Source organism: Abramis brama (assembly GCF_963993115.1).
Source record: "Abramis brama genome assembly, chromosome: 20".
Taxonomy (NCBI): Eukaryota; Metazoa; Chordata; class Actinopteri; order Cypriniformes; family Leuciscidae; genus Abramis; species Abramis brama.
The window spans coordinates 17,024,082-17,047,737 of record NC_139982.1 but is presented as its reverse complement, the minus strand read 5'-3'; the positions used below and the strand labels follow the sequence as shown (position 1 = coordinate 17,047,737).

General features: G+C 35.8%; 3 protein-coding genes across 7 annotated transcripts in view; 2 read left to right on the top strand and 1 right to left on the bottom strand.

The window, feature by feature from the left end:
- The first annotated feature begins 629 nt into the window (after positions 1-629).
- Positions 630-6,917, top strand: lactb (lactamase, beta). 2 transcript variants are annotated; one of them, XM_084094485.1, is made up of 6 exons: positions 630-1,099; positions 2,295-2,361; positions 2,571-2,761; positions 2,910-3,210; positions 4,817-4,982; positions 6,128-6,917. In XM_084094485.1, the coding sequence occupies exons 1-6, from the start codon at positions 758-760 to the stop codon at positions 6,657-6,659; spliced, it is 1,599 nt and encodes a 532-aa protein (XP_083950611.1). In that variant the 5' UTR covers positions 630-757; the 3' UTR covers positions 6,660-6,917. The 2 variants fall into 2 exon arrangements, with proteins under 2 accessions (XP_083950611.1, XP_083950610.1); XM_084094484.1 differs by having other exon boundaries at positions 630-1,105.
- A 145-nt stretch (positions 6,918-7,062) lies between these two features.
- Positions 7,063-15,968, bottom strand: nrg4 (neuregulin 4). Of its 3 annotated transcripts, none has more exons than XM_084094505.1 (6): positions 15,734-15,864; positions 13,875-14,109; positions 12,233-12,301; positions 11,916-12,009; positions 11,667-11,819; positions 7,063-10,693 (listed from the first exon to the last, which is right to left on the bottom strand). In XM_084094505.1, exons 3-6 carry the CDS (start codon positions 12,240-12,242, stop codon positions 10,606-10,608), a joined length of 345 nt encoding a protein of 114 aa, XP_083950631.1. In that variant the 5' UTR covers positions 12,243-12,301; positions 13,875-14,109; positions 15,734-15,864; the 3' UTR covers positions 7,063-10,605. The 3 variants fall into 3 exon arrangements, with proteins under 3 accessions (XP_083950631.1, XP_083950632.1, XP_083950633.1); XM_084094506.1 differs by having other exon boundaries at positions 13,875-14,038; positions 15,734-15,835; XM_084094507.1 differs by lacking the exon at positions 7,063-10,693 and adding an exon at positions 11,000-11,082 and having other exon boundaries at positions 15,734-15,968.
- Positions 15,969-16,431: 463 nt separating this feature from the next.
- Positions 16,432-23,656, top strand: part of tmem266 (transmembrane protein 266) — a 64,205-nt gene continuing 56,980 nt past the window's right edge. For both annotated transcript variants that reach the window (XM_084094482.1, XM_084094481.1), the window contains exons 1-2: positions 16,432-16,563; positions 20,549-20,664. In XM_084094482.1, the coding sequence (XP_083950608.1) occupies positions 20,651-20,664 (14 nt within the window). In that variant the 5' untranslated portion in view covers positions 16,432-16,563; positions 20,549-20,650. The remainder of the gene's footprint in view (positions 16,564-20,548; positions 20,665-23,656) is intronic.

The following is a 23,656-nucleotide window of genomic DNA, read 5'->3' as shown; positions in this document are numbered from 1 at the left end:
TCCTGCAACTGTCCAAGTAGCAGCTGCCAAACTGTCCATTTGAGCTTCGTTGTTGTTGTTGTTGACAGCTCTAAGGCTGGGCCTGCTGTCAGAACAGAATTCGCACATCTGATTGGCCAACGTCACAGCCACAACTGATATATGAGCCAATCAGCCGTTGGTTTTCAAAGCCTCTACAGTTTTCAAATTAAAAGACCTTTTACGTCTCACGGACGTTGAATACATTTTCCTTACCTGTTCATTCAAACCAAAGACGGGACTTTGTTCAAACTTATCAAAACAAAAAAAGTGGAGAACAGTAGCTTATTTTTTTAATGAAAAGGTCATATCCGGTCGGGAAAAAAATTGTGAAGAAATTCACATGCAAGCAGACAGACTTGTGAAATTTATATTTAACTAAAAGAAAGTTAAAATGTTTAAGCATTTGTCTTTAGATAACATTTTTAAGATAATGAGTTTTTCAATGTGCAATACATGATTAAATTGATTTTACATTTATTACATACTTTAAATATAAATATTAAATTATTATTGCATGTAAATTCAAATATGTTACTTTTAAATATAATATAAAGTATTCCAAAAAATGTATTTGATTACAGTATATTTTCATGTTAAAAAAAAGTCATGGACTTTTATTCTGTAAAATAGAGCGGTAGTCAGTCTTTCAGTCGCTTTTGTAGAGTTCAAACGTGAACTCTTTGCTGTTTTCTTCCTATAAACTATTTTATCCTTTTTTATTATTCGTAAAACAGTCATGTCTCGGTTACTGTGTTTATCACGGGGTCTCATATGCACAAAATGTAAATGCAGTGCTCAGAAATCCGAGCCCTTTGTGTCTCTGCTGACACCCAGAGTGAAGTTCAGAGATCAGCTGATGAAGAGATTCATTTCGACACCCAGAAGACCTGTTATCCCGTCCTCCAGCAACCGACACACGGCCTTATGGCTGTTCGGCATCGGGACGGGCTTTGTTCTGGCTCTGGGCCTGAAATATCGTGACTCTGCCTCTGAACACTGTGAATGTAACGCACAGAAGACTGTCTCACAGTACACCTGTGCTATAGAGACCAGCAGAGACCTTCTGCGGCGGATAAAGGTACAGGTATCACGACCAGACTTCTTTTACTACTGATAACATGTCTTTTATTTTTCATCATAGTTTTTAGTTGGTTGAACTAGCCGGAGAACATTTCATTGTCAACATTGTAAACCTTAATAAACTTTAAAGTTGCTATTTGACAAACTTTAAAGTTTATTAAGGTTTATTTCATTGCAAAATCTGTAATATTGATAATATAATATTTATATTATATGAAAAGTAGTGCTGTCAAATCGATTAATCGCATCTAATATAAAAGTTTGTGTGTATATATATATATATATATATACACAATCTTCAATCATATATATATTTGTGTGTGTGTGCACAAACTATAATATTTACAAACTTTTATGCTAGATTAATAATAATAATTAATACTTATTAATTAATCATTTGCAATGAATCAGTTTGTCAGCATTAATAAAAACAGATGAATATTTTTATATTTACATATTATAAATATTAAAAATATTTTTAAACTATTTGAATTCTCAATCTTTATTTAATCAGTTTATTCAATTGCTCAATATGTTTATGATTAAATATGTTATTAAATAATATTTTATTAATGAAAAATATAATGATATATTTTCTATTTATTACTATGGATATATGTATAATGTATTAAAAATATTCATTTGAAGTCATATAATATTCATTTGAATCTGTCTAAATGCGTATTTTTGATCTTATTGCAAATGATTCATTTTTTATGTTTTACCTCGTAATTTTTAATCAAATCTGTCAATATAACTCCATCTTCTGGTGAAAGACAGACATCTCTAGCTTAACGTATGCCAGACGTCTTCAATCATTTATCCCGCATAAACAATAACAAAATAATAAAAAATGAGTTAATTAATTAAAGATGACACAATGTATTTATTTAATAATTTTATCTATATTTATTAATTATATATTTTAATGAATGTTTCATATATTATTAAACACATTTTAAAAGTGATTTTTATATATATATATATATATATATATATATTAATTTCAAAATGTTAAAGTTGATAGTGCGTAGTCCTGTTTTATATGCAAATCTGAGCTATTGGTGCTCTTTTATTTTATTCAATAGTATTTTTTTTATACATTTTTGTCTTGTTTTTTATATATATATAGTTAAAATTCAATAAACAATTATAAAAAAAGGTTTATAGTGCAGAATGGTGTAATTTTTCAGGATGAAGTTGGCGCTCCTGGGATGGTTATTGGAGTCTCGGTGGACGGCTGCCATGTTTGGTGTGAAGGTAGGAAGTCTTCCACTGCACATTTAGGTCTGGTCCTGAAAAGGCTCATGGGTAATCTGCACTACTGTGGGATGTTCAGAAACATGCATAATGGCTGTGCATGCTTAAAATGAAAATGCACATCACATACACATGCAAAGGCCACAAGTTTACCGAAGAGTGTTTAGTGGTTCTGAAAGTGAACCCTAGCTGTGCATGTTCTCTCTGAGGCGTTGGCTATGCGGATCTGGAGAACAGAGTGCCTTGTGGTCCGGAAACGGTGATGAGAATCGCCAGCATCAGTAAACCTCTGACTGCAGCGGCCGTCGCCAGACTCTGGGAGGAGGGCAAGATCGATCTCGATGCCCCTGTCCAAAAATACGTCCCTGAGTTCCCACACAAGCAATTCGAAGGAGAGAATGTGAGCACATCCATTTAAAAAAGAGGTTTTTAATTAAATTTATTTATTTAAAATATGTGTGCTCGACTATATATACAGCGAGTATATAATAATTGATTAATAATGAATTTGGTTTGGCTTCGCATTTTTCCCTTTGTCCTTAAACCAGGTCACAATAACCCCTCGGATGCTCCTGTCCCATTTGAGTGGCATCCGTCATTATGAAAAAGATGGGCAAAAAGTGAGAGAGGACAAGGAGAAAGCAAAGCGCCTTCTGAAGCCCCCGGAGAAGAAAGAAGAGAAGGGCTCGGCTGAAAACAAAGAGAAGCCGAAAGCGGAGGACAGCGGCGCCAAGAGCAAAAAGAAGAAAAAGGAGTTCGAGCAGGAGGAGTACTACCTCAAAGACAACTTTGAGAATGTCATCCAGGCTTTGGACTTATTCAAAGACGATCCTCTGATTTTTAAACCCGGTATGTTTTCATTCCACTCAGAACAAAGCGCTGTCTCCTGAAATGCCTGAAGATCTGATTTTAGATGATGATAGGTTTATTTTTAGAGCATCTTGCCTTGAAAACTTCATCTTTTAAAGGAATAGCTTAACTTCATTATTTGATCAAATTGATGTGATTAAGCACATAATTGCAGTAAAATATGTGATGCATGAAGATTTTAAAGTGCTCATATTGTTATTTTAAAGGTTCCTAATGCTGTTTTAAAGGTCTTCTACAACAGGTTTACATGCATCCTAGGTCAAACAACACTTATTATTATAATTTCTCATAATATACATTGCATCATCAGCTCTTTTTTCAGTCTCTGAAACAGTTCAATAAATGATTCAGTCTCTCTAAACCCTTCCTTTCTGAGAGACTACTCTGCTTTGATTGGCCAGATGGCCCGGTCTGTTGTGATTGGTCTACTCTGCTCTGATTGGTCAGATGGCCCAGTTTGTTGTGATTGATCTACTCTGCTCTGATTGGTCAGATGGCCCGGTCTGTTGTGATTGGTCTACTCTGCTCTGATTGGTCAGATGGCCCAGTCAGTTGTGATTGGTCTACTCTGCTCTGATTGGTCAGATGGCCCAGTCAGTTGTGATTGGTCTACTCTGCTCTGATTGGTCAGATGGCCCAGTCAGTTGTGATTGGTCTACTCTGCTCTGATTGGTCAGATGGCCCAGTCAGTTGTGATTGGTCTACTCTGCTCTGATTGGTCAGATGGCCCAGTTTGTTGTGATTGGTCTACTCTGCTCTGATTGGTCAGATGGCCCAGTCAGTTGTGATTGGTCTACTCTGCTCTGATTGGTCAGATGGCCCAGTTTGTTGTGATTGGTCTACTCTGCTCTGATTGGTCAGATGGCCCAGTCAGTTGTGATTGGTCTACTCTGCTCTGATTGGTCAGATGGCCCAGTTTGTTGTGATTGGTCTACTCTGCTCTGATTGGTCAGATGGCCCAGTCAGTTGTGATTGGTCTACTCTGCTCTGATTGGTCAGATGGCCCAGTCTGTTGTGATTGGTCTACTCTGCTCTGATTGGTCAGATGGCCCAGTCTGTTGTGATTGGTCCACTGCTTACAGCGCGTGTCGGAAACGAAACGCCCATTATCTGAATTTCAGCTCCGGATCTTCCTCAGCACTTTATACACAGTGATACGAACAGTAACGATGGCGTCGGTTCTATCATATCTATTCAAGCTCGAGTCCTCATCCTTTGGAAGTTCATGCAAAGTGGATTTGCTTTTACATCGCAGAAAACGGCGTCTTCTCGACATGTCAACAACACGAACCAAACTCTTCAAGTCTCAACTACAACTGCAGTGTTTGAGGGTCACAATAGACTTTGTTTTCACGAGCAGCCAATGAAGACCATAGACTGGCATTATGCAAATTTGTTAGAAACTTACGTAGGTTTCGTGCAGGAACTGAGACTGGAATTACTGACGACTCATTCAGGCGGTTCAAAATCAGTTCTTTCTTTTGGGAGACAATACGTTTTATTTTTCTGCACTTTGAGTTTTGAAACTACAGTATGCAGATTTTTTTGTAATTTGACCTTATTCTATCTTACACAACCTCTGTAGGTTCTACATTCCTGTATTCCACGCATGCTTTCACTCTGCTGAGCGCCGTGGTGGAGAGAGCCGCAGGGCAGCGCTTCCTCGACCACATGATGAAGATGTTTCGTGAGCTGGGCATGCTCAACACCGTACCAGACGAAAACGACCCAATCATATACAACCGCTCGAGGTAAAATAGACATTACAATTCAAACACATGTGAATTTGCAGCTGTCAGGTGGTACAATCTCTTAGAAAATTCTGAGTTTACAAGTTGTAATTAAAGGTTCTACAAGGACATGAACGCTTTTTACGAGTCGGAAGCTCGTAACTACAGTAATTCCGACATGGCGTAAACGCACCTATACTTAAAGCTTTTAATCAAGCTTTTAATGTTTATATGGTGTTTTTAATATGCTTTAAGACAAACCATGTACAAATTCATAAGTCAGCACTATTGCTGAGTATTTCCTCCTTAAAACTGCAGTGAACCAAAGACAGTCTCAAAAACGCTGTTTGAAATCACTGGTGTTTCTGACGTCACAAACGACCTTGTAACCAATCACATCACTGTGTGATCGTCAACGAGTGGATCTCTGAGCTGGTGTGAGTGAGTGGAGGCGGGGCTAATTTGCATATTCATATAACCGCATATACTTAATGAGGCAAGGGTGTAGAGTTACATTCAAGCTATTTTAAGGCATGAAGAATTTTTTTCAAGGAAAAAACGTTTAAATATGTAATTTTGATGATCGAAGATGAGTTTTAAGAGATACAATTTTTGACTACAGAGGGACTTGCTGTCAAGAAAAAAAAAGTCAAAAACGATGTTGATAATGAAATTAATATTTTGTTTGCCAAATCACGCCCATTAAAAATCGTTTTTAGTATTTAAAAATCTTTTTTTGTTATTAAAAATCTTTTTTGGTAAATAAAATAAAATATAAATATTAGATAAAAAAAACGAAATTTGTTCAGGCCGTAAAATGTCATGTGGTGCGACTTCCCAAAAATGTAATTATATTCATGACTTAATAATCCATTATAATTGTTATTAAAAATGACGTTTTACCTTTATTTTACCTTTATATTTAAATATGTTTTTAAATATTTTTTGAGAAAACATATTCAAGGTGTAAGGAAAATATGTTGTTACTTTTTAATTGATGGTTACACCACATGAGATTTTTAGAGTTATTATTATTAGTCAAAATCATTATAAAACCAACATTTAGATTTTATATGATGGCACCATGGATTTCAAACCAGATTTCTAAAGGATTTTTCCTCTTATCAGTCACTGACCTGTATCACATTCTCCCCTGTTTTCTGCAGATTCTACCACTTCAACAAAAAGCGCCGCGTTGTAAACTGTCCCTATGTGGACAATTCGTACAAATGGGCTGGAGGTGGATTTCTGTCCACTGTGAGTGACCTTCTGGTCTTCGGTAACGCTCTGCTCTACAGCTATCAGATGGCCGAAGCGAAGAACACAGACGGGCTGCTTCCTGGCTTCTTCAGACCCCACACAGCCAAAGCCATATGGGCACCGGTGGACAAAACAGAGGCATCGTGGGACAAAGATGGACTGTACGCCCAGGGCTGGCTGGTCGTGGAGAAACAGCAGAAATACGGGCAGTGCCGCAGCCGCAGACATTACGTCTCGCACACAGGGGGCGCTGTGGGGGCTAGTAGCGTCCTGCTGGTGTTGCCCAGAGAGCAGCTCACCAATCAGAAGCTGGCTCCTCCACAGGGGGTGGTGGTGACCATCATCACTAACATGCAGTCAGTGGGGCTCAATACCACCGCGCTCAAGATTGCACAAACATTTGACAAGGCCAGGGATGGAGAAATCGCGTCCACTTGATACTCACACACACACAGAACTGGTCCTTTTGTAGCCCTTTTGGTGAACATCAGGATGCTGAGGTGTGTCCATGTGAACAGTTGTGCCGAGCAATCATTTTGATAGCTTTTATACACACGTGATTGAATAAAAAAGTATTATGGAAACTTTGATGACGGAAAAACTCCTCTTTTCATTTTCCTTCCACATTCGGCATGTCATGCACATAATCTGGTGATTTATCATAATTATTAAAGGGTAGTTGGGATGACAAGCAGTGCAGATTTCATGACCTCATATTTATTTTCAGTCTACATGGAATATTTGTTCTTTTAAAAATTCATTTGGAAGAAGTGAAGTGCATAAAGTCAAAACCTGGTTAAAATGGTGCGAAACATTGATCGATTACTGTGCCCAAAATCATTTTACTTTACACATTTATTCAAATTTGAACAAATAAAACATTTTATCTGTTATTCTATAATAAAAATAATTTCTATAATCATTTGAAAACAATCATAAAGGATCATAGTAGGAATTTTGTTGAGGATTCAAGCATGGAACAAACACTAGCCTAGATTTTTAACTAGTATGATTACTTGTAGGTATTTGTTAATCCAACAGTATCTTGTTTGATCAGAATCTTACTGATTCCAAAAGACTAATAATAATAATTATTTATTTGTATAGATAGATAGATAGATAGATAGATAGATAGATATGAAACCTCATGCTCACTGATCTCCACTAGATGGTAGCACTGTCATCAGTTCAGTTTCAAGTCTGAATAAACTTAAATTCATTCATACCATTAGTAGAAAGAGCAGAGTATTTAAACTAAATTCATTCGATATTTGACTTTTGATGTCTTTTTTTTTTTTTTTTACCAATTTACCAGAAGTCAGAAAACAACAAGCAGTCAAATGAAAAGTTACTTTAATAAGTTAAACAGATATTGGTGTGCATAAAAACAAGCAATGGATTTCTTATATATTTTTTAAATATAATTTGTATTAAATTCAGCTTCTTTTTTAACCCATTATTAGTTTATATGCCTATATAAGATATAGTTTACATAGGATCTATAGTTATTAACAGTCAATATTAATTCTTCATTTGTCACATGTATGTTCAACTGGTACAGCAGTTCAATCATTTACAGTATAAAGTCATTGCTGTTTGTGGTTTTCCACTGATGTTACCAATTCACCAACATACTTCTAATAGTTGTTGTTATTGTTGTTATGTTTGTTGTTGTTATTGTTTTTGCTATTATTATTATTGGTGTTGTTGTTATTTTTGTTGTTGCTATTTTTTTATATTTAGTTTTGCCATAAATTTTGTGGTTGTTATTTAAATTCTGCTGTTGTTATTACTTTTGTTGTTTTTATTTTTGTAGTAGTTGATATTTTTGTTGTTGTTATTAAGTTTTTTTATTTTATTATTATTATTACTTTTTTAACTTTTTTTTTTAAACAACACCCGATGGCCAAAAATTGTTCTTTAAACACGAGCGTGAAGGCGCGCGCGCACCACAAATCACGTCATCGCGGAGTGGGCGATAGTGCGCGAGACCCCATTTCGCTTGCCGGTGTGCACATTTTTTGTAACTTTCCGCGCGGCTCCGCTTCGAAGACGCAGGACACCGAGTGGACACCCAGATTGCGCGTCTAAATTAGTTGCTTATATTTACAAAATGAGCCTACATGAGCATAATAAGCCTTTTTCATAAACATAAATGTCCATGTTTAATAAAAATGTTCACGAAACTAAATGAAAATGTTTAGTGAAATTAGAAAATATTTAAGAGATCATTAATAAAGTTGTATCCATACATGTTCTCATATCCATATATTTTGTTCTAATGTCACTGGATTATTTTGCAGTGTGGTATTGGTGGTGTACTAAAATAAACATTGTCACGTGTGCCAAAAAGACAAGCACTTAGTGCAAATATACACTCCATTATTGGAAATGTAAAAAAAGAAGGATTTTTTTTTTTTCTTCCACTCGCTTGGGCCCCATAATGCCCATTGGATAATCGGGCCCTGGGTGCCCCCCTATTGGCTGGTCCCAATCCCATCTATGGATAATCCGGCCCTGCCTAAAGGCCCAGCCAGGGAAGTGCTTGGTCTTCACTGCAGATATAAAGCAGTCTCTCGCTTCAGAACGGGTGATTCATCGGGCACTGTGGTGAGTGGAGGTGTCCATATTAAAGGATTAGTTCACTTTCAAAACATTTTTTGCTGATAATTTATACACCCGATGTCATCCATGTCTTTCTTTCTTCAGTCGAAAAGAAATTAAGGTTTTTGAGGAAAACATTCCAGGATTTTTCTCCATATAATGGACTTCAATTGCAACCAACTATACCAATGTTCAAAAAAGGTTCAAATGTCCGTCTCAATGCAGTTTCAAAGTCTCTACACGATACCAGTTGAGAAATAAGGGTCTTGTCTAGCGAAACGATCTGTCATTTTCTAAAAAAAAAATGTATATATAATTTTTAACCACAAATGCTCGTTGTGTACCATCTCTGAGATGTGCCACGCATTGCGTCATCACGTTTTATCAGCAAAAATGTTTTTCGGAATGATGTTTAACTCTGAACCGTTATATTGTTATAGAAAGCTATCATATTGGTGATTTTATTTATTTATTTATTGATGAAGCATAGAAAATAGGCAAAAAGGGAAACTCAGTAATCTGAACTATTCCACAGAGGATCCACCTCCTCTCCAATTATTCTGACACGACTAGACAACTTTTAACAGCTCGCTCAACGTAAAATAAAACTGTGTTTTTCAAATGTACTATTATTTTTATTTGACGTTTATCTGTCGGTTACAGTCAGATTAATTAGTGGGACAAGAAAGTGCTGGTAAATATTCCAGTTCATTTTCATCCATTTAGTTTATTCATTAGTACATCTCACTGGAACCACATTGCATTATGGGATACATTGCCCATTGTACTGTGTTGTTGTATACTGCACATTTTTGCACATACAGTAGAACTTCAATACAGAAAACTTGCATAGTGCACAATGTAGGCCTACATATTCTAGAAATATATGAGTAGCATAGGCTATGATATGAAAATTGTTGGTTTTTCTTTCATTTTCTTTGAATATGCTTCCATACAGTAATGTGCATTAATGATTGAGCTTCCTGTTGTTACGTTTAAAGTTAATACATTTCAACAGTATGATGGAATTACAGTAATCCAGTAGAATTTAAAGAGATAGTTCTCCCAAAAATGTAAATCCTGTCATTATTTACTCGCCCTCAAGTTGTTCCAAACCTGTATGAATTTCTTTCTTCTGCTGAACACAAAATAATATATTTTGAATAATATGGGTAACCAAACATTGACTTCCATAGGATTTTTTCCCAATATGAAAGTCCATGGGGCCCAACAACTGGTTACTGACATTCTTCAGAATATATTATTTTGTGTTCAGCAGAAAAAATAAATTCATACAGGGTTGGAACAACTTGAGGGTGAATAAATGATGACAGAATTTAAATTTTTGGGAGAACTATCCCTTTAAGTGACAAAATTAAAAAGGAATAATATATTATTCAAAACAAAAACAGCACATTGTAAAAAATAGTATATGTACATGACACATGTGACTAGTATATTAAATAATATCAATATCTATTATCTATATCTAATTAAAATGACAAATCTACACTTATGGATGCTGCTTTTGAAATGTATTGCTTTCCATTGAACAGCTGACATGGTAACAGTTTGTTTCAAGAATTTGCATCCTTTTGTTACGTATTTAAATATGTTTTTAAATGACAGAACTATTTACAAAATGTAAAAACATAAGAAAAGTATTTTGTGTGCAATTTGACACATTTTCACATTGAGTTCAAGACTTCCACAAGGGAGTGATGTTACAAGGTTCGTAACATCAAAGCCAATGTCGAGTTCACATGCATCAAAAGTCGATTCACACTTGATCGCAGTTAGAGTTCCCACTCAATTTGCCTCTCTTATATTCCTCAGATTTTGGTTGGTTCTGGGTATTTTTCTTAATTCTGGGAATAAATGGAAAGACAACTGTTACTTCTTGCAGGTTTTTAGGGGTTAAAAATAGCTCTTGCACATAATATGGAAGCTTGTTTCCACCATGAAATAAAAAGCTTATTTTCCTCTCAGAATTGTGAGTTTAAAGCTCTCAATAACTCGCAATTGTGAGATATAAACTTGCAATTCGGAGAAATTTTTCCGTGACGGAAACAAGCATTCCATAAGTTATACAGGTTGGCAGATTCGACAGCATTTAAAACAAAGTTGATTACCACAACAACAACAAAAATAATAATAATAATAATTTAGACTTGCCCTTCGTTTTCGAGGTTATGATGAGTACCATATCATCTTTACGGTTGTTTTAAGCTTTATGTTGTAACGGCAACGAAGCGATCTACAATTAGATAACTTTATAAAAGGTTTGTTGTTTTACACACTAAAATGTTATCTATTTTTAACGCATGTTAACAGGCATATTGTTTACGTCTTGCGGCTATACTTTTGAAAAAGTGAGTATTTTAAAGTACAAATCGGCACATTCACTTCCATTGCAACTGTCACGGGTGCTGAATCGTTCACTCAACCGATTCATTCAAACAACAAAACAAACGGTTATGCTGTGGCCTCGTTTGGAACAACTTTAGTTGGCGACGCAAAAACAGTTGAAGCAACTGACAACATTGTGTCAAAAATGTAAGTTATTCAATATTGACTTCTTGTTTACAAAACTGCTGTTTAAAAGCAAGAAATATCGCACTCGCAATCTCTTTTTCCGAATATGAGCCCTCCTCCAGCGCGTGCTCGTGTGATATTGCTTCATGATCTCGACTTCCATTGTAAATACATATTACTGTTGCTAATCAGTCGAGGGATGAGAAACAGGTTTCTGTGGTAATCTATCATATGATTATATGTTGTCTTTATCATGTTGATCAAATACTGAATCCGAAACCAGTGTGAAATGCGCACGTGACTCACTTGTAGATGTAATAGATGACCACCACAAGCACCGCTAAAACGAGCAGGACCATGATGACCACAGCAGCGATCAGGCCCTTCTCTTCACTGCTGTGTGAGAAACTGAACAGCTGATACTGCTCACATCTGCTGCCCTCATAGTTCGCAGTGCAGCTACACGACAAGGAAAGGGTTTCAAGCCAAATAAGGTATGCTAAACGATAAGTCATCAAATAAAACAAAAGATTTATTGTTCCTGAGGACACTCACACACAGGTGGGGGTAGACACAGAAGGTATTTTAAAGCATGTTCCTCCATTCATGCAAAAGTTGGCTTCGGACCCAGTGCAAGGGTCACCGTGTTCTGTAATAAGAGGAAATACAAAGGGAACAAAAAATAAATAAATAGATGAATCATTTATCAAGCTTTTCCCCACAGAGCAGTTTTTATTTTGTTTTGCATTTTATTTGCATTTCATGAATTCCACATCATGGAAACACAACATCATGTGTGTGACATGCACATGATAATGTATTTTATGTCTATAATGTTTACCTTAATTTAGATGTGTATTGTTTTTAATTACCTGCCATCATGGGAAATACTAAATAGATCTTCTTGTATGGGAACTTTAACAGCAGTCTCTTATAATCACCTGAGAACAAAGGACATGTTATAGTCAGATTACATTACATTTTACATTTATTACAGTGACCACATTAATTATATTGGTTGCTTTCAAAGATGTCAACTTTCCTACAGAATATAAATGCTGTTTGTAAGGGATGATGTTCGTAATTATTAATTTGTCTACAATAATCTGGATAAGGTTGAGTAAATAATATTTATTATTATTAAACTGGAATATTAAATAATATTAATTAAAAATTGTATAGTATTTAATTTATATATATTTATTTTAGTGTGTGTGCGCATGTCTGTGTGTGTATGTATAAATATACATATACACACACATATATTATATAAACAAGAACTTTTATGTTTTATGTTAGATGTGATTAATCGATTTGACCACTTTAATGGTTAGTATAATAAAATACTACTGAATATTCCAGTTTTAATAATATACATAAATTTGTTCTGTTAAATGAATAATCACAATTAATTGCATCTAACATAAGTTTGTTTATATAATATATGTGTGTGTGAATTATATAATATATATATATATATATATATATATATATATATATATATATATATTCACACACACACACACACACACACATATATATATATATATATATATGCATACACTCATGTGTATACATGTGTATACACTCATATATACATACATATACTGTATAATGTACTGTACATACTCATATATAAACACAAACTTTTAATGTTAGATGTGATTAATCGCGATTAATAGATTTGACAGCTCTAATATTCATATTTACTACAATTTATTATATTAAGTATAACAATATTGTTAACACCTAGTTGAGTGTATAGAGGCTATGTGCAACTTAACTTCTGTATTCTGTAAAACAGATCGCATCGCTTCCGGTTCAGGTCTTTTGTATGTGCTTCGTGAAAAAATGAGCTGTTTTACTCAAGATAACTTAAAAGGAGCGAGCAAAGATGAGCATAACCAATGTCCCTAAAGTTAATATCACGTCTCGTCTAAAGTTTCAGAAGAGATCTCAACTGTGGGCGGTTGCATAAACTGCTTAGTCTAGCCTTAAAACTTAGGCATCTGTTTTTTTTCTTCAAGACTTCTCCTTACTTTTTTTAAAAAGCGAGTTACATAAGAATGTCGATTTGGTCTAATTTGAATCAGAAAAGACTGATTATTATCTCTTGTGAAACTGCTAGTTGGCCAAACTTGTTCTTAAGACTTAATGGCTAAGTTTATGCTAACTTTGCCCATGGCAGGATCTCATACCGTGCTCAGATTTACCACTTACAACTCTGATATTTCTAATCAAATTCACATTGTTGAAATAGCTCTGCACTCATACTGTTTTGGTTTCTCCCAAGAAATTTGAGGATAAACTTCTAAGACAAAGTTGATTTTTAAATGAAACATTACTGAGAGCTCCATTAAGTCTCTCAGGCCTTATCTGAGCAATACAAATTTTCCAAAAAACCACCTGTCTCAGTCAGGACTCGCCTGTTTACAAGTTTTGCGCTTGACTACGTGCCATTTTACAAGGCTTCAGTTTTATAAAACTCGCAAATCCTAATGACATTCGACTTACCTTCCAGGTGAAATGCAGTGCAGGTGAGTCACCTCGTCTTCCTCAAATAAGTTCTGAGCTAAACGTCAGCGTGCGCCTCAGTCACATAAGAACGGTGGGCGGATCCTTTAGCGCAGAAATGTCGTGATTGCTGTTTGTCCACATTTGTGAATGAAACGATTCTCCTTGTGCGTCGGTGGAACGTAATGAAGAGAGATCATTTATAGGGAATTACCTGCTGTTGCATCACAAACTTCTAAGACAAAAGACATTAAAGGCACATTTATAATTGAACTAAGGCCTGGCTAATCCTGGCTTAATCTAAGCCCTGTTTGTGAAACCAGGCCTAAAACTGTCTGGAAAGTAGAAGCCGCTCTGAATGCATTGCCACATTTATTCCATTTTGTATATTGAAAGGGTTTAAACATCTCAGATTGGGCCATGAAGTGATTATGGATTGTAAAGCTTTAGGTTTCTTCATATATGTATTTATAGAAACTGTGTGGGGTATTACTGTTATTTTAAGTGCGTTAAGAGAAGGTGTGGTCCAGTACTCTCTGTGAGACTGCTTTGTTCTCTCTCTCTCTCTCTCTCTCTCTCTCTCTCTCTCTCTCTCTGTGTGTGTGTAGACCGGATGGGTTTGGTGTCAGACTCTGGTATGCCAGGTATGCTAATGGGGAAGTTTTGTGCGCTGCAGGTATGCGTGGAATCGTGGGAACTTTGCAGACTTTAATCGGATTGTTTACATTCCTCGTTTAAAGGGCACATGAGGGACAAAAGGCAACGTCATGTCGTGTCATCAAAAACCGTTAGAACGGCATAGTTTTGAGGTGTAACAAGGCCAAATTACTACAAATTTAAGTTATGACAAGCTTAAAAAAATGTTTCTTTTTGTTTCTTTTTTCGCAGTGCAATGAAATTAATTTAAAAAATATAACTAATGAAGTTTGCCACATAGAAACAGCAATTTAAGATTGAAAGAGATAGGCTGTGATGTCTTCGGCTTAGTAAGATTTTTATCTAAAGAAATATTTTTATCGAGCAAAATATTGTGTTACATTGATCAAAAGTGACAGTAAAGGCATTTCGAAATTTCTATTTCAAATAAATACTGTTCTTTTCAAATTTCGGTTGATCCAAGAATCATGGAAAGTGTATACTGGTTTACACAAACATTATTAACCAACACTGTTTTCAACATTGATAATTATTAAAAATGTTTCTTGAGCAGCAAATCATCATATTAGGATCATGTGACACTGAAGACTGGAGTAATGATGCTGAAAAGCCAGCTTTACTATCATAGGAATAAAGAATGTAAAATATAATAAATAAAAAATATTAAAATAGTCATTTTATTTGTAATATTTCACAATATTAGTGTTTCACTGTATTTTGATCAAAATCTTTTATGCTTGGTGAGCATAAAATACATATATTACTTGAATATAAGTAAATTATTATAGGCTATAATTATTATATGACAGTATAGTGGTATGATATTATTAAAGTAGTTTGATCCCACCATAAATGTATGCATTAGTATGATAATGGTACAATGAGGCGGGTTAGTATTGTAGTTGAATTATGTGCATTAGTAGCCTATGATAAATAAAAATAAAGGTTCCAAAATTCCAAAGGTTATGCCATAGAAGAACAATTTTTGGTTCCACAAAGAACCTTTCAGTGAACAGTTCTTAAAAGAAACTTTTTCCTCTTCATGTGAAGAACATTAAGAACCATTTTCCACTCTAAAGAACCTTTTGTGGAATGGAATCTTCCATGGATTCTTCATTGAACCATAAAGAAACTTTATTTGACTGATATGTACTGTATTGTGATATAATGACATTAATATAGTAAGATAGTATTAGTGTTACCTGAAAGTCTGAAGAAGTTTTGTACAAAGGCAGTCAATAGACCTTTTTATGTCTTTCTTACTTGGTGGTCTTCATCTCTCTCACTGTCTCACACGCACATCCCCGATCAATAGTCATCTTCGAAACGCATTTCTCACATCTCAATGTCACCCCTGCCATCTCCATATGCTCAGTCATGACTCATGACAGCGGTTGACGTTATTCTACATGACTGATGTGTGTTTGCAGTAAATGACACGCGCAGAATATGGGACGTTGGCATGGAAGTGCACGCGAGATACTCGCACCTCGGCGGCCAGCAAGGTGTTTTGATGGATGCGAGGTTATCCCGGAGAACATTTGCCATCCCTCGGACAGAAAACCAATAGAAAAGCGTTTTCTCTACGTAATGAATCCCCTCCTCCTCCTCATCCTCCTCCTCCTCCTCCGACATAACGGAGCGATGCTGGCGTTCATGCTTCAATCGAATCGCGTCAAATCGACTCGCGGCTTCAGCGCGATGGAGAAGACTGAGTCCCTGCCGTGAATTGAAGAGGGGAGCCCGACACTCAGCACAACACAAAACACACACAATGCGCTCCTCCTGTCGCGAATACGATGCCTTTCCCTGGATGGTTGGACTCCTAATATCACCTCGCTGAGATGCTCGTTTCACGGCTCGCCTTTGCTCGTCGTCCGCTTTATTCGCGAAAGAAGCAGCAGAACGGATGCTTGACCACTGCGAAACTGTCTTCACGCATCAAGCCTCTTCTGAATATCGGCAAGGGACACGTTATCTTAACCACGAGGGCCAGGGAGACACGATTAAAGTTTCAACGATGTAAATCGAGGTAGGTCAGCCCTTGGAGACAAGCGTTTCATCACTCCTTATTCTTCCTTTCATTCCGCCAATTATTGGTTAATGGGTGTTTGCTGTTATTTTGGTAATTGCATCACTAAATCAGCTGTCATGGTGCTGAGTAGCATTTAATCAGAAGACCTCACTTCATCCAATCTTTAGGCCTGGGAAATACAAGACACGTCTTCCATTTTTGAATGCAATAGCCTTTATTACGTGCGCATCAAATGCTGTGTTTATGGGGGATTTTTGGTCACTCCTGACAAGGAAATCTGGTTGCAAGTAGGTTGTAGCTTGGTGAAGCACGTCAAAATGACACGAAATTGTTTCATCGCCATGTTGCATGTTTTGCTTTTCATGTCGCCTGAATATGTTCCGTCTGATCAAGTTCATTGCTAAACTTTTGATACTGAACTGATAGTGGCATACGAACTTTGATTCTGTAGGTCTTTGGGCACGTGGTCAACACAACAAATCAAAATGAGCATTGATGTGAGACGTGCGTGATTCAGATCTGTTTAACTGACCAATAAGTAATTCGTTATATTGTTATTAATCTAGAAGAGGTAGCCTATAGCCTATACATCATGCACTGCAGGTCCACAACCTGAATTGCCCTTCAGCTATAGTAACCTATTGAAGAGTAGACTGCGTTTTGTGTAATACTGAATCATCCCATACTTAAAGGGTTAGTTCACCCAAAAAAGAAAATTATCCCATGAATTACTCTGCCTTAAGGCATCTTAGGTGAATATGACTTTCTTCCTTCAGCCAAACTCAATCGGAGTTATATTAAAAAACATCCTGGCTCTTCCATGCTTTATAATGGGAGTGAATACAATAGTAACTGAGATTTTGAAATCCAAAAAAGTGCATCCATCATAAAAGTAATCAGTACAGCTGCAGGGTGTTAATAAAGGCCTTCTGAAGCGACGCAATGGTTTTTGTTAGAAAAATATCCATATATTAACTATAATCACTGGCTTCCAGTAACGGCCGTACGTGAGTCTTGTTCCAACAGAAGAGTGACCTCTGACCCGACGTATTGACGAACGTGGATGCGCAGAAGATAGAGCACAACAAAACAACGGTCACGAATTAGAAGTCTTAAACGTGAAATTTTGTAGGATCTTGAGTTTGTTTGAACCCTGAGAGCCGTATACTCTCACCTAAGCTTACGCTCCATCATGCATCAGGTCAGAGGTCACTCTTCTGCCGAAACTAGACTCACTACTATTCACTTCAGTTATAAAGCTCAGATTGTGTTTGGCTGAAAGAAGAAAGTCATTTACACCTAGGATGGCTTGAGAGTGAGTAAATTATGGGATAATTTTCATTTTTGGGTGAACTAACCCTTTAAGACATCAAAATTGTGTTCCGTATTTAACCCATACGGACTGCAGTTTGTCCTGTATTTTGCGAAGTCAAGGCAAGGATGGACAGTCATTGATTTGAACTCATTTTAACTTGAGCGCTGCGTTTTTAGAATGCGTGAGACGCTGCAAAAGACGCATAGAAAAACGAAGTATTTCGGAAAAATGGAAGTATCGCAGTGGAATGGAAACAGTTATATTATATATATGTTATAATATATGTTAATATTATTTATTGGGCCTGAACTAACATGACTGAACAATGAACAGCACAGTGACTGACTTTTCTTTCAGGTCACTTAAAATGTGCTTTGTCCTAACATATAAACCAACACATTTATATAACCAACAAAAAATACAGACCATTAAACACATGTTGAGTTTCTGTGACAACATGCCCCAATAGTGTCACAATAGGAACTTTCAATTAAACAATCTATAATAGGCTTTTCAACTAAATAATTAGTGAAATGATAAAAATAAAAAAAGTAACACAAAAATAGCTTTGTTTCGATTCACATACTTAAATGATCTAATTAAATTAATTAGAAAAGCATGATAAGTTCATCGTCTGTTTATATCTGTAAAAATATGATATTGTAAATCTAGTTTGGAGGACAGGATTCACAAAAATTATATTTCGGACGGTTATCCATGCATTTGGACTTTTTACTCCCTTTGTGAAAATGTTCATCAAATTTAATGTAAATATTTTAAATAAATATATAATAATCTGTTAAGCATTATATAGTGTAATAATGCTATTTAGAAAAGGTATTGCACCTTTTATACATTTTTCATTATCATGAGTCGCAGATAGCACCTTTCGCCTAAACAAGAATGCAAAAACGAACCCTCCCTCACATCATCTTCTCTCCTCTACCTCGTCCCACTTCCATCTATTCTGATTTGCTGTCTCACTGACCTGTGTACGCTATGCCTTATTTGGCTTAATATGATTTGTCTTGTGTACTAGTTTCACCTCATCCCCCAGCCCGAGGTAATACCTCTTGTAAAACCGCTAGAGTTTGAGACGCCATGCGTTTGTCAAAGCGGTCCCAGTAAATGAAGCCTTCATCACAGTGCTTCAGTGATTGAAGCTGGTGGTAACCGAGCGCTACAGACCATTCTATTTATTGATGGTCGCCCGTACCGAGGTTGACAACTTCATCGCACCTTGACACCAAAAAAGGCAATCGCAGGCAGGAGTTTTTGTGTAATGCTTAGCCAGCTGAAAATCATGCTGTTTGTTCAATAACAACTTCTTTTTTTTTTCGAGGTCGAGGTGGTTATTAAATGTGAATGAAGCACTATGCACTCAGCTCTCACATGCGTACCATATGTAGGACAATTCTGGGAATTCAAAAGGCTGGTCTTCGCTTCAAGAATATTGTCGTGTTTGAAAGAATCTGCTTTAGCTCTGGAAGCGCTTTTTGTTTAGATGATTGTCAATTTAAAGGCGCAGTTCACCCAAAAATGGAAATTCGTCATTATTTACTTGTCTTCATGTTGTTTTAAAGCTGTATGGTGTTATTTTTTTTCTGTGGATCACAAAATGTGAATCTTGCATCAGTTCTTTTTAATACAACAACAGTTCACAGCGAACATGTTTGTTAAGTGCCAAGATAAAAAACTAGCCCATATGGCTCGTATACACTTTTCTTTTGTCTTCTCTCATATTATAGCTTTGTGTAATTAAAAGACTGAAATTTAAGTCTTGTTATTCACCGAAAATAGCTGAAAAATAGATGTGAACAAATCAGTCTGATTCTTTGTTCTGTTTGATTTGTGAAATAGATCAACTGGTTCATTGAAACAAATCGACTCGAAATAACAATTTATTTAATGCTTCAACTGGATTAGTGCACAAAATGTGTTATATCAGGCAATTCTTTTCAATTAACTGGACTGGATGATTCGTTCATGAACTAGGCTGATATGTTGAGGATTCGTTCATGAATCAGACATGTTCACAAATGTCAATGATTCAACATTAAAGTTATCAAATTAAAGTTGACTTGAAAATTCACCCTATATATATTATATCTATTTTTTTATCTCATTGGGAACGCTTCATATATTATTTTTAACCTTAAAGTGTCCTAATCAGAATATCATATCCAGACAATCATTCAGTCCGATCATTTACTCCGCCGCTTTTTTACAATTCAGATCTGCATTCAGATCTGCCTCCATCTAGTCAACAACAACTGATGGACAGAACCAAGTCTACGCCATACATTTTAATGGAAGATTATCAGTGAATAATAACTTTCATAGATATATGATTTAGAAAATCTTTATATCAAATATTCTGCTAAATGGGGTATGAAGCTTTGCTGAATCATGTAGAACGCTTATAGCTGTAAACGGTTTCTTCGCTTGATTTCAATCACAGGTCAGAGGTAAAACTGTGTAGTTAAGCGAGTATTTGATTTCATAACAGATCCAATATCTCGCTTCATTGATTTTATTGCATAAGCTACTTTTCCTTCCTTCACAATGATAGTACATTTCAGTTTTAACACGCACAGTAGTTCCTACAGTGTTTATGTGTTTAAAGAGAGTATGTTGAATTTTTTTTTTTCCTGCTTTTCTTCTCAGGTCTGGTATGAGTGAAGTCACCTCCGTCTAGCACAAACTAGAGCTCCCGTTTTAAGAGAAGTGAAAGAGGAAGTCCGTTCAGCGTTTGCTGCGTATCGCACCATGAGCCAGCCACAGTGAGTGTTCAAGCTACATCCTACCTGCTTTATAATGATGTGGAGTGGTGTGTGAGGAACGCCGCTGTGTATTGAGCGTAGGAGAGTGTGTTAAACTGTGTTTGTGTGCGTTTACACTCCAGTAACACTAATTACGTGTTAAGCATTGTATTGTTTAGACTTTTCTGTCCCCCTTTTTTCCGTTTGAATACTTTTTGGAGTGTAGATTTGTTCGTGTTACGTTTGTCAGAGTAGTTTTTGCTTTATCTCATTTTATTTATTTTTTAGGTTGCATTGCACGAGCAATACAATTCGTCATACAAATCTGGTCCTACCAAAAATAGGTCATAAATTGAGTACTGTTGTTAAATATTGATAATATACATTATATATATACTGCAGTAAATATCCTAATCATAAATATTATCTTGAAAAATAGTTAGTGGTTGGGAAGATTTTTTTTGAAAGGCTGGATTTATTTTACCAAAAATACAGTGATAAAAGTTATATTGTGAGATAATATTACAATTTAAAGTTACTGTTTGCTATTGTAATATATTTTAAAATGTAATTTATTCCTGTGATGCAAATCTGAATTTTCAGCATCATTACTCTATATCCTTCAGATATTAGTCTAATATACTGATTTGCTGCTCAAGAAATATTTCTGATTATTATCAATGTTGAAAACTGTTATGCTGCGTAATATTTTTGTGGAAATCGTAATACTTTTTAAGGATTCTTTAATGAATAAAAAATTAAAAAGAACAGCATTTATTTAAAATATGCGAGATGCAGGATGTGGCTAAATCAGTACTGGGAAGTATTTAACCAAAAAAAATACATCACCAATAGATGGATGTTAAGAAATCATTCATTACAGGGTCAGTCCAGCATATGAATGTTCTTAATTGACTCGTCATCTTCACCAGCAGGAACCGCAGCACATCTCACTCGACATCCATGGGTTTGCTCTGCAGCAGGAGGCGTGTGATATCATAATTTATAGTCACGCACTGTTCTGCAGTCAGGTGCTCAGCATGTCCTCAGATTCATGTGGAGAATGCCCTTTCCACATCCTTCCAGCTCACAACTGTTCCAGGATCAGCAGCACAGGTGCTGACTCAGCCTTCTTAGGTGTAGTCTTCATGGCGCGACTTTTGCGTTGTCTTCTCACCGAGTCAGAATCAGGCCACCTTACCCAATTTAATTTGATGCCAGTGAAAATGGGTCTGTGAGGTAGATGTACAGTCTGTTCAGTATATTGCATTGCATTGCCTTGTACAGTAGCTGCTGGTGTTGATAACTAAATCTAAGAAACTTTATTCATAGTGGACTTCAAACACGACATATAGTGAGTATTTGTACATAAAGTGTACACGTACGTTTTGTACATTTCTATAGGCACTGAAACTATTATAACTTTTCAACTCAATCTATAACATAAACTTGTACTCGTAACTTTTAAATAAATACAAATGTTTACAAATTCTTTAATGTTGATGATGTTGTTGATGTTGGTACAACAGCATCATTTTGACAGGACCTAATGGGTAAACTCTTTTATGTACAAATGTTTACAAATCATTTGAGGTTGATGTTGTTGATAAACATACAATAGCATATCAACACGCCTAAAACCCTTTTGTCTATGTAAACTTTTACAAACATACGAATGTTTACAGATCCTTTGATGTGAATGTTGTTGATAAACATGCAAAAGCATTGTATCAACAGTGCCTAAAAAGAAAATCATATTATGTGCAACTTTACAGAAATGTTTACAACTCCTTTTGATGTGTATGTTGTTGATAAATGTACAATAGCATTGTTTCAAAAATACACAAGAAAAGGTTCTCTTTAGAACCCTAAATTTTAAAGAACCCTTTATGCCAAAAAAAGGTGCGAGAAATGTCTTAAATAATAGCATAACACTTTCATGTTTACCATCTAAACTTAAAGTATGTTTACAAGCGGTTTAATTTATAAATTTAATTAAAATAAAAAATGAATTGAAGCCAAAATAAAAAAATTTAACTAAATCCATAAAATGATCCCATAATGGGAACCCCTAAAAGGTTCTATATATATACCTTTTCTTTGAAGAGTAATAAACCCTTTTGTGTATGTACAACTTTAGAGACATACTAATAATTACAAATCCTTTGATATTCCTAACATAGACGTCTATCCAAATGTTTGAAAAATAATGTGTGCTTGAAACACACTTTACATACAAATATATGAATACGGATGAGATAATGTTAATTCAGTGGATAGTACTTCTATCCCTCAAAGCCTTGTTTCCGTTCGCGTCAAATTAAATATGGTGAAGGAATATTAAACGAGAGTACAACCAATACTAGCACCGGTGTCAGTATATATATTGTTTTATGAAGAAGTGCTTGGTGTGTGGCCCTCACAGGAAGCTCCTGTATTCTGATGGCAGTGGTTTCGGTGTCCAGGGAGAGGAGGAGAGGGAGGTTTGGGAGGTTGGTAGTGAATGCAGAGTGGATTACTTCAGCAGCCGTCTTTGTTCGTCAGAGCTGCACTTGTGTACTGTGCATTCAGAGCAAGTCTGAGACACAGGAGTAAGCAGCAGAGAATAACATGACACATTGACTCAATTACACACCACGGGATAGATTGCAAGTACACTGCAAAAGACACCTTATATTAAATCAAACCGCTTTTCCAAAACCACCATGTGGATATTATTTACATATGTAGCATGTGCTGCCGATCTAGTGTTGTGAGAAATAGATATACAAATGCTTAAAGTGCCCCTATTATGCTATATTAAAGGTTTATAATGTTGTTTTAAAGGTCTCCTACAATAGATTTACATCTATCCAAGGTAGAAAAAACAAACTTAAATTTTCTCATAATATACATTGCAGCATCAGCTCTTTTCTCACAGTGTCTGAAACGGTTCAATAAAGGATTCAGTCTCTATAAACCCCTCCTTTCTGAGAGCCTACTCTGCTCTGATTGGTCAGATGGCCCAGTCTGT

Coding starts and splice junctions, on each gene's coding strand:
- lactb (XM_084094484.1), top strand. CDS start 758: ATGTCTCGGTTACTGTGTTTATCACGGGGTCTCATATGCACAAAATGT. Junction 2,362..2,570: donor CTGCCATGTTTGGTGTGAAG/GTAGGAAGTCTT, acceptor GTTCTCTCTGAG/GCGTTGGCTATGCGGATCTG. Junction 4,983..6,127: donor ATCATATACAACCGCTCGAG/GTAAAATAGACA, acceptor TGTTTTCTGCAG/ATTCTACCACTTCAACAAAA.
- nrg4 (XM_084094505.1), bottom strand. Junction 11,820..11,915: donor GTGTCTACCCCCACCTGTGT/GTGAGTGTCCTC, acceptor CTTGTCGTGTAG/CTGCACTGCGAACTATGAGG. Junction 10,694..11,666: donor GTCATCTATTACATCTACAA/GTGAGTCACGTG, acceptor ATTTATTCCCAG/AATTAAGAAAAATACCCAGA.